The sequence below is a fragment of the Ziziphus jujuba genome, chromosome 4, assembly GCF_031755915.1.
Source record: "Ziziphus jujuba cultivar Dongzao chromosome 4, ASM3175591v1".
NCBI lineage: Eukaryota > Viridiplantae > Streptophyta > Magnoliopsida > Rosales > Rhamnaceae > Ziziphus > Ziziphus jujuba.
The window spans coordinates 12,000,915-12,011,365 of record NC_083382.1 but is presented as its reverse complement, the minus strand read 5'-3'; the positions used below and the strand labels follow the sequence as shown (position 1 = coordinate 12,011,365).

At 31.0% G+C, this 10,451-nt stretch overlaps 3 protein-coding genes across 3 annotated transcripts; all 3 read right to left on the bottom strand.

The window, feature by feature from the left end:
* Nucleotides 1-409: 409 nt before the first annotated feature.
* On the bottom strand, nt 410-1,375 carry LOC125422044 (uncharacterized protein At2g29880-like). Its single transcript, XM_060816753.1, has 2 exons — nt 1,115-1,375; nt 410-967 (listed from the first exon to the last, which is right to left on the bottom strand). Exons 1-2 carry the CDS (start codon nt 1,373-1,375, stop codon nt 410-412), a joined length of 819 nt encoding a protein of 272 aa, XP_060672736.1.
* Nucleotides 1,376-5,066: 3,691 nt separating this feature from the next.
* Nucleotides 5,067-6,137, bottom strand: LOC132803542 (receptor-like protein 18). Its single transcript, XM_060816752.1, has one exon. The coding sequence runs from the start codon at nt 6,135-6,137 to the stop codon at nt 5,067-5,069; it is 1,071 nt and encodes a 356-aa protein (XP_060672735.1).
* Nucleotides 6,138-6,265: 128 nt separating this feature from the next.
* Nucleotides 6,266-8,029, bottom strand: LOC132803541 (receptor-like protein 6). Its single transcript, XM_060816751.1, has one exon. It carries the CDS (start codon nt 8,027-8,029, stop codon nt 6,266-6,268), a length of 1,764 nt encoding a protein of 587 aa, XP_060672734.1.
* Between the last annotated feature and the right edge of the window lie 2,422 nt (nt 8,030-10,451).

Genomic DNA, 10,451 nt, shown 5'->3' with positions numbered 1-10,451 from the left:
TTGCCAACAACATTAATTTAATGGTTTCATAAAATTCTTCATCTTCTTGTGTATCTCTTTCTCCCAGTTTTTCCCGTTCCATTTTCTCTATTAATCTAAGACATAACATCAAATATTATTAGAAAATATGAAATGTCATAAAAAATAATAATATCATGAAGGGAAAAAAAAATCTTTAATGAAAAATTCAATTCAATACAAATTGAACAATAAAGCAAATGAAAAAATTCACTTAAACAAACTAGAGAGAAAAATATATCAAAACAAAAAACCTATTTCATAAAATAGTTATAGCTAAATATATGTTTTAACACTCATTCCATATTAAATGATATCCATTCTGAGCGCTCTTCAGGTAACATCTTCAAGAATGATCTTTAACTCCTATTTTCTGAATCAATGCTAGTGCTTAATAGCGACCAATGTTATCTAAATTTGGAGTTTCCTTAATAGCATTCCAAATATCATTCTTTTTCTCCTTTTCACTAATTGCCTTTTCCTTTTTCTCCATTAGGTTATACATACCCCAAATTTCAGTGGCAATTTTTCCAATTGAGTCCAAACCATGAGAAAGTTTTTCTAGAAGATCAACTCGAGTGGCATTCTGATCAAATGAACGAGTATTTCCTTCATATTCATTTCTAGTTCGCTTTTTTTGAACAACATTTTCCATGGGAACTTCTAAATTTGGATCGAACTCTGACATTGATGGTTCATTATGTCTGGGTGAAGGTGCTTGGCATGATGGATCGAGTTGAGTTGGAACATATACCTCGTTAATCTCATCATATACATAGTCATCTATCCTACCATGTGTACTTTCATCTTGTCCATAAATTCTTGCATCTGTATCGTCTCTCAATCCAATAGAGTTTTTTCCAATGGCAGTTCCATTTCCAGCAGCAATTTTTAAATCCTCAAAGTCAGCAAAAGTTTCTGTTCGAAGGTGTTTCTGGTTTGGATGAGACTGTAAAAAAAATAAAACAAAATAAAATAAATATAATATTTTGTTAACATATAAAAATACAAAAAAAATATATCTATATATATATATAGATATATATATAAGATATAATAATATAAAATACATTCTTATGAAAATTTATAACCTCACCTTAAAGTAATTATCCCATATTTCATCTGTGGCAGTGAATCTTTGTGTGGTTGCATCCCATCCAAAACCAGAGTTGAAACGCATGAGTTGAGAAAATGTTTGATAACGCGTTTTAAACCATTTCAAGCGACTCTGATATTGAGTATAATTTTTATTACATCCAAGTGCTTCATTTAGCTTAGGAAGTATCTTACTTTCCACAGTTAGTTTGCTAAATACACCATTATTATCACGCCATCTACGATTAGCAGCATCAACCATCAGTTCCAACAACATATTACTCTCTTATGAGGTCCATGTGTTATATGCAGTTTTACCTTTTCGTTGTGAATCTCCCATTGTAACAATGAATATCTAAATATAAAGCCCATGAATAGTTGAATCACATTTATATATATATATATATATATTATAAATTAAACATATAATAAACAAGATCAAAATATTCACATTCTAACTCATCAAAATAAAAAATCAGATTAAAAATATTTAATAAATCATATTAGATTCATAATGCATTTTAAAAGACTATTAACTACAACCAAACAATAATGTATTTTTCTAATTTTTTCCGAAATTATATATATATATATATGCATGAACATGTAGTACTATAGCATAGTATATATATTTTTAAGTGCAAGTAGGCAGTAATATTTTCGTAACAAATAATAATAATGATGGAACACTAAACATGGTCAGGCATTCACAGTGAAACAGAAACCAAAACACAACTTTTTGGAGAAGTGTGTTAAATTAGTACAAGAAGTATATATATATAACAATAATAATGATGGAACACCAAATCAGTCACTCATAGTGGAAACAGTAACCAAAGCACAAATTCTTGGGGAAGTGTTTTTAATTAAGTACAAGAAACTATATATATATATAATATAAATTTATTAATTGATAGAAAATTGTGTGGCTAGCTTTTGACGTGAACACTCATTGTGCCTAATCCACCAACTCTTTTTTTTTTTTTTTCAAAGCTATATAAATTTATTAATTGATGGAAAATTGTGAGGCTAGCTTCTGACATACACATTCATTATGCCTAATCTACCAACCATTTTTTTCCTTTCTTCAGAGACGTGATCATCACTATCCATCTGTTTCCTTTTTTTATTTTTTATTTTTTATTTTTTATTTTTTTTTTGGGTACAAAGAAAATACATTGATAAGAGATGATCTTTACCCTCCTGAAAACTAACCCCTCAAAATTTTTATCATCTGGCAGTTGTTTCCATGCTCTTGCTTTCATCTGTGTGTGTGTTTTGGGGGGGGGGGGGGGGGGGGGGGAGGGGTTGGGGCTTTCGTCTATGTGTTTATGGCTCAAGGAAGAGGGGGGGGTTGTGCTGGAAAAGATCGATGGAGATTATCTATAAAGATGGTGGACATGTATTGTTAATAATGCTTCAAAAGAACAAGTTAATTGGCACTAAAGTACGGCTTCACAACCTTCTATTTCTTTTTACACTAGGGCTAAACATATATACAACATATATGAATATATTTACAATAGCAGATAGCAGATAACAGATACATTCCTTAGAAAGTTTCTCACTCTTTTTTTTTTTTTTTTTTTTTTAACTCAAAACTTGTCACTTGAAATTCAAAACTTTCACAACATTGATTTGGGTTTTTATCAAACAATAGAAGGATAATGCGAAAAAAGCAGAAAAATTGAATCATACCCAAAAAATCAGATCAACCAAGGAAGCACGGGGAGAGAACCCACAGGAAGGATCGTTGTTTTGGTTATCGTCAGTTCACCAGTTTTGTTCGATTGTTCATCCAACGGGTTGGGTTTGTCCGTCTGTTCTTCGTTCTTCGTTCTATTTCAAAGCAAGGTCTCACTCAATGTTTTGTGTTTTACAATCCGATGAAATCTTTGGGGTGGAGACTGGATTTGTGAAAGGCTTGAGTATTTATATCTAATGTCTCAAAATCCAATCAAATCCATCAATTTATAAAATCTTTCTAAGTTAATGATTTTTTGAATACCAACAGATTTTTATGGACTTTTAAAAAGTCATAATTGAATAACATCAGATTTATATAGATTCTATAAAATTCTGAATTGAATACCCTAATATTTTAATGGATTCCATAAAAATCTTAATTGAATACCTTTGGATTTTTAAAATCTTTTAAAATCTATTAAATTCCTAATCGAATACAGTCCCCTAAGATACATATTTTAGAAAAAAAAAACTAAATTGAAAAAATAAAAATAAAAATAAAAAATGTTAAGTAAAATTTCTCTAATATGTATTATAAATGTTTATATATATATATATAGTTAAACTTAAGTAAAATCCACCTATAATGATTATTAGATCACATTAAAAATTAAGATTTTAAATTTAAAAAATGATTAAATATAAATTTAGTAACATATAAAAATCCTATTTAGAAAAAATGAACTTTATTAAAATCTATGATTAATAAATATATTTCTAAATATCAATATCGACCTTAATGCGATGCAATGATTGAAAAAAAAAAAAATCTCATATTAGTCATTATATTAAGAACCTTATTTGAACTTTACTATAATTAGGATAAAATAAAGTCCTTAATATGAGGTCTAATATGAGTTTTTTTTTTTTTTTTTTAAGCCTTTAGGTCACATTATAGATTAAAATTTAAAAATTACAATTATTAATTATAGAATCTTGACAAGTTCTTTTTTTTTAAATAGAAATTTATTATAGCAATAAATCCATATTTGACAATTTTTCTAAATTTTAAATCCAAATATTTGATTTGATTCAATGGTTATCAAAATTAGATCTTAATTTAATAACGTAAGATAAACCTTACTTTTGACTAACTATATATATATATATTTATATATATTATTTTTACCAAAATTTAATCAATTATTAATTTATATATATAATGGGTTCTAAAACATCTTTTAAAAATTTATCATCTCATGGATTTAGTGAGTTGGAACCAAATAATTTTATTTTTAGAGAGATTATTTATTTATTGAGCATTTATTTGTCAAAGGTTTTAATGATACTGGAAATTTAATGTGTGTATATATATATATATATATATATAAAAGCATATATATATATATATATATAGATAAGCCTTTGAAATATCTTGTTTTCTTTTTTTTTTAGAACTTTGAAAACTAGTTTGATTGTTTTGCAAATGAAAAATAGAAAAAAAAAATTGCTAATTGTTTTAATTTTGTTTTTTCCCCCTGTATAATGAGGACAACATACATATAATTGTTTTACTTGGTTGCAATCGAACAATATTTTCGATGTTTCAAACAAAAAAAGGAAAAAAAAAAAAACAATATTTACGATTCCTCTTCTCAGTTGGTAGAATATATATGCATGATTCGTGTTCATAACGATAATTTAGCCAATAATCTTTGTATGGAAACTAATCTGCATATTTTTCATTTTAAATGATAGACAAGAATTTTAAAGCAACCAAAAAAAAAAAAAAAAGCACAGAAAAAAGAGAACAAAAAGTCAAATAATCTCAATGTTAATTACAGATATAATTTTGAAAAAAATTAAAAAAAAAAAAAAACTGACTGGAAGACCAACTTTTCCCTCGTCCAAACAAGTTTCGCAGGTCTCCTCTGGGTGAGAGCATACTTCATATCCATATAAAGGAGTGAAACAGAACCAAAGTCATTTTTCATTTTGAAAGTCCTACACATGTAATTAATTTCTGATGGTAAATCCATTAGATAAATAAAAGTGTCTGGTTTGCTTTTGCAGGACGTAGTTTCCATCAGACGAATAGAAATGAAATACTCTTGCATGCGAAAAAATAAAAAAATAAAAAATAAAAATAATATAATAATGATATTATTATTATTATTAATAAGCACCCAATATCTTAATGGTACACACTACTAAAATATACAAGGAAATTAGGAAACTCCATGTTATTATGACATATTGCCTACACTTCACCTTCTTCGCCGACCCCTTTTCACCCTTCTGCCTTTTAATTTCGCCTGCCCAAAAGTCTCCACAAACCAGTCATGCTTCTTGGTTGCAAATATCTGCCCAATAACCACTCCAATTACCAGCCCACTCACATATCCTGGCACAATTGTCATCCAATAAAGCTCCAATGCAGAGTTTGAATCTTGTTCATCTTGAAAACCTGAAGGAGGTACTGAACTTTCACACTTTTTTGGCAATGGAATTCCGCATAATCCCAGGTTCCCCTCATATGAACTGACATCAAATGTGATAAGTTGGTTCATTTGGGGTATAGGTCCAATCAGATGGTTATAAGAGACCTTAAAGACAGCAAGAAATGTCAATTGTCCAAGTTGTGTAGGGATATGTCCTGAGAGGTTGTTGTTTGAAAGATCAAGTGATTCAAGATTTGTTATGCTTCCAAAGGATGATGGGATTTTACCAGTGAGAATGTTGTTCGAAAGATTAAGCACATGAAGCCCTTGTAGGATACCGAAACTCTCTGGAATTGATCCCTCAAATCTGTTATTTGAAACGTCAATGACTACAAAAGCTTCTTGGATCTTCTCATAAAGCATAACCCTGCCTTTGTTTGTTATGGTTATTGAGTAAGCAAATTCATCCCTCCATGGAACGGCCTTTACAACAAAACTAAAGTTTGCCACCAGATACGATGAATTGGCAGCATCTTTAAATCTCATGGCCTTCAAATTTTTAAAGAATTCAGATGGCAATTCACCTTTAAAACTGTTATTGGAGATATCAAAAACATGCAGACTAGAAAAACCAGGGTTGCTGTGTTTCCTTATCACTCCTTGGAGGCTGTTGGATCGAAGTACAAGTAACCTTAAGTTTGGAAGAGTCCCTAACCATGAAGGGAAAACATCATTGAATCGATTGTTCCCGAGATTGAGAACTTCCAGCATCGTACAATTGGCCAACATTTGTGGTAAACGTCCTTGAAACTGATTGTGGCTTAGATCAATCATTCTCACATTGCTTCCATTTGGACACAATTGGGGAATGCTACCATGAAAATGGTTGTTACTCATATTCAAGACCAGTAAAGTATTCCTGAAATTTTCCAAACATTGTGGAAGCTTACCTGTCAATTGGTTATTAGACAAATCAAGCACTAGAAGGGAACTCAGATTGCAGAAGAAGGGAGAAATTTTTCCGGTCAGTTTGTTGTTTGAGACATGGTAGTCCAAGATGGACGGTGAAGGAATCGGTAACTGATCAAGTGAACCCAAGCGATGAAAACTGGAGTTTGTTCAAAGCCTGTCAAGGAGTTGTCAGAAATGTCCACATTGGCCATTGTCTCTGTGCTCATGTTCCATATCCATCTGCGTACTTCACCATGTATCTTGTTTCCGTATAAAGCCAACCACTCTAATCTATCTTGATACCTTAAAAAATCAGGGAATTCGGTTAAATTGCTTGAACTCAAGTCTAAACTTTGGAACCTTGGAACATTCGCATTCATTTTGCTAGTGTGGACAAGTTTAGACAACTTGTTACGCCCTAATAAAAGCGTGTTTAGATTTTTCATGCCAAGAAACATGTCAAAGTTCAATGTGCCACTCAATTCATTGTCATGAAGAGCAAGGTATTCAAGGTTCGTGAGGTTTCGAAGAAAACAGGGGATGTGGCCCTTGAAACTGTTTGCTGAAAGGTCCAAATAAGTGAGGCTACTTAGTCTACCAAGGGAAGATGGGATAAGACCATGCAATTTATTCTTTCCAAGATCTAGATTATTCAAAAGGGTAAAAGCTTCAAACCAAGATGGAATTTCACCCGTGAATTGACTATCATCAAGCAATAACACAGTGAGTTGGGTGAGGTTTCGAAGAAAAGAAGGGATTTGACCCTCAAAATCGTTTGCTGCAAGGTCCAAATAGGTGAGGCTTGTTAGTTTACCAAGGGATGATGGGATGTGACCATGCAAATTATTTATATAAAGTCCAAGATCAGTTAATTGGGTAAGTTTTCCAAGCCAACCTGGAATTTCACCCGTTAACTGACATTTTGTTAGCCATAAAGTGGTGAGCTGGGTGAGGTTTTGAAGAAAAGAAGGGAATTGATTTCCCTCAAAATTATTTTCTGAAAGGCCCAAAAAAGTAAGCCTGGTTAGTTTACCAAGCGAAGATGGAACCAACCCTGAAAGCCTACAGGCTCCAAAATCTAACTGAAGCATTAAATGAAGGTTTTTAATGGAAGTGGGTATTTTTCCAGAAAAACTTGTGTTGTAAAGTAGCAATACCTCAAAAGAACTATTAGAGTGAAATTCAGGTAGATAGCCAGTAAGACCAGGGTTGTTCCTCAAATTAAGAACTTGTAGGTTTGGAAGTTGAAAAATTCGGTTTGGGAACTCACCTTGCAATCCGCAATCACTTAGAAGTAAGGACGTTAATGAAGAGAAATTTGCCAAAAAGCTAGGCACTGTGGAGGATATATCAACATAAGTAAGATGAAGTTGTTTCAGCTTTATTAAATTTCCAACCAACCTACTCAAATTTGGACTCTTCAATTCCAAATCATTGTAAGACAGATCAAGGAAAGACAGATTTGAGAGTCCTGAGATCTCAAATGGAACTTGACCACAAAAAGATGAATGAGAAAGGTTGAGATATGTTAACCTTGAAAGATGACCCATTGCAGAAGGGATATGAGAGAAGTTAAAATCATTATCAGCAAGGTTAAGCCTTTGAAGTTGAGTAAGGTTGAAGAGGGTGCTGGTGGAGTTTATAGAACCATGAAGGAAACTGCTGCTAAGGTCTAGAGCAACGACACGACCTGTGTCATCATCGCACTCTACGCCATTCCATGAGCAGCAATCTCTGTTCCCTTCTAGTCTCCAGGATGAAACTTTGGGATATGCAAAAGGATTTTTAGAAGCAAACTTGAAAGCTGCTGTTGAGCTCCAACAAGGCAACGCTGTCATCATTATGGCAAAGTGGCTGCACAAAATAAGCGAAGCAAGTGATGACTATAAGAAGAAGATGAAGCAGCGGTAGAAATACCATGTTTTTTTTTTTTTTTTTTTTTTTTTGAGGAAATTAGTGTTTTATGTTGATGGTGGGACTAGGAAGGGAAACGGAGGTCAGTTTTATAGGCAACAATGGAGTTTGGAAAGATGGCCAAGCCATGAAAAAATAAAAACACGGTTTTGGACTAGCAGATAATGTTGGACTGTGAAACACTAATAAAAAATAAATAAAAACGAAACAGAGGTAGGTACTGTTTCATTTGTTAATATAAAAAATTTGTAGGGAAAAACATATTCTGTTAAGCACTAATCTAGATGATCCGTGCTCTGTCTGAAATAGGGTCTTTCATACTTAAAAAGCATATTTAATTACAACATTAATAAATGATCTTTCGTACTTGTTTAGTAAATATTAAGAACGTTTTTCATCTTAGAGAGTTGTACAATTGGTACTGCAGATTTCAGATAGCTAGTAGAAATAGATGGAAACAGAACTAACAAATTGTTGGCCAATTCAGCTAGAAACTTTTTGCCAATAGAACTTATTTCTACAGAATAATAATAATAATAATAATTTATCTTCCTTGTGTCCAAATACAATAATCAAAATTTAGCCACATTCTTGCATCCATCAACAACATTGGAAGTCAATCTGAAAAACTTTATCAATCGAATTTAGAGTAAATCATATTTTTAAACTTAGGCTTTTTTCTTTCTAATCCCTTACAGGGTATGTGAAACTTATTATTATTATTATTTTTTTAAAGTTTTTCGATAAAATCAGAAGAGGATTTCAATAGAGACCTAATATTCTCTCTAATTCCATGCTTCACCATTTAAAGTCCGAGTGAAACATTTTTTTTTTTTTCTTTTAATGAAATGGAAAGAGGGATTTCAAAACCAGAACTAGTAGTTATTATAAAAAATAATTGGCAACTGGACTAAAATAGATAATTCAAGATTATAATAATAAAAAATTTAACACCAAATCTTGAACCTGAGACCCAGGAGTTATCATCAAAAATTATTATCAAATGAGCTATCCAACGTGAAACTTAAGCTAAATAAAGTAATATACTTCTAGATTATAGTAACAAATTCAATAATTAAAGGAAGAAAGATAGGAAAAAGTTTGGTAATTGTCATCTTATAATCTATATGGTTAGTGGTTAAGAAAATATTGTAACTTTTATTACCACAAACATATATTGTGAAAAAAGTCATTCTTGCAATGATCAGATGACAACATTGGAAGTCAATCTGGAAGACTTTGTTGAATTGAGAGTGATCATTCTTTCAAACTTTGTTTTTTCTCTCTAATTCCATGCTTCAGCAATATCAGTGGCCGCGTGAACTTTTTTATTTATTTATTATTATTTTTTTTATAAGTCGGAAAGAACGGGATTTCAACAGTTAGATCTGGATCCCAAAATTTATGAATTATCATGAGTACTCATTGCCAACTAAGTTGTCCAACGTAAAACTTGAGTTAATTAAAGCAGATACTTCTATATTATAATAACAAATAAGACAATTTAAAGGAAGAAAATCAGAAAAAGCTTGGTAATTGTCATACTCTAATCTATATGGTTTTGTCATTAGGAAAATATTGTACAGAAAAAAGGAAGATGTAAAGAAAAAAGAAAGATTAAAGGCTTGGCCATTACTTTGTTACCACAAATATATATTGTTGGAAAAGTCAATATGAAAACTTTATCAATCAAATTCAGGGTGATCATATTTTTAAATTTAGGCTTTTTCTCTCTAATTCCATGCTTCAGCACTATTAGAGGTCTGTGTAAAACTTTTTTTTTTCTTTTTGATAAATTGGGAAGAGGGGATTTCAACATCAAATTTTGAACCCAAGATTTATAGGTTATCATCGGTAATCATTTCTAGTTAGGTGAAACTTAAGCTAATTTAAATAATACTTTTAGATTATAATAACAAATAAGATAATTAAAGGAAAAAAGATTGGGAAAACCTTGGTAATTGTCATATCATATTCTATACGGTTCATCACTAAGAAAATATTGTAAAGAAAAAGAAAAGATTAAAGGCTTTACCAATTCTTTTATAACCACAAATATATGTTGTTAGAAAAGTCATAAAGATAGGTTAAAGTCATATTGGTGGAAGATAAAAGCCCCTCCACTCAGCACTAGATGAATATATTTATACATATGTGAAGCACCTAGCATTCCCTGTGAATTCCCCATGTTAATAAAATATTCTTAACTTTCAACAAAAAAATAATAACAAAATAAATTTGGCCGCGAGATGTGCATGAATTCTTACATTCTGTTTTTTCCTAAGGAATCACATTATGAATTTTAAAACTTATTGAAGATTACATATTGAAATGTTGCATCGTGTC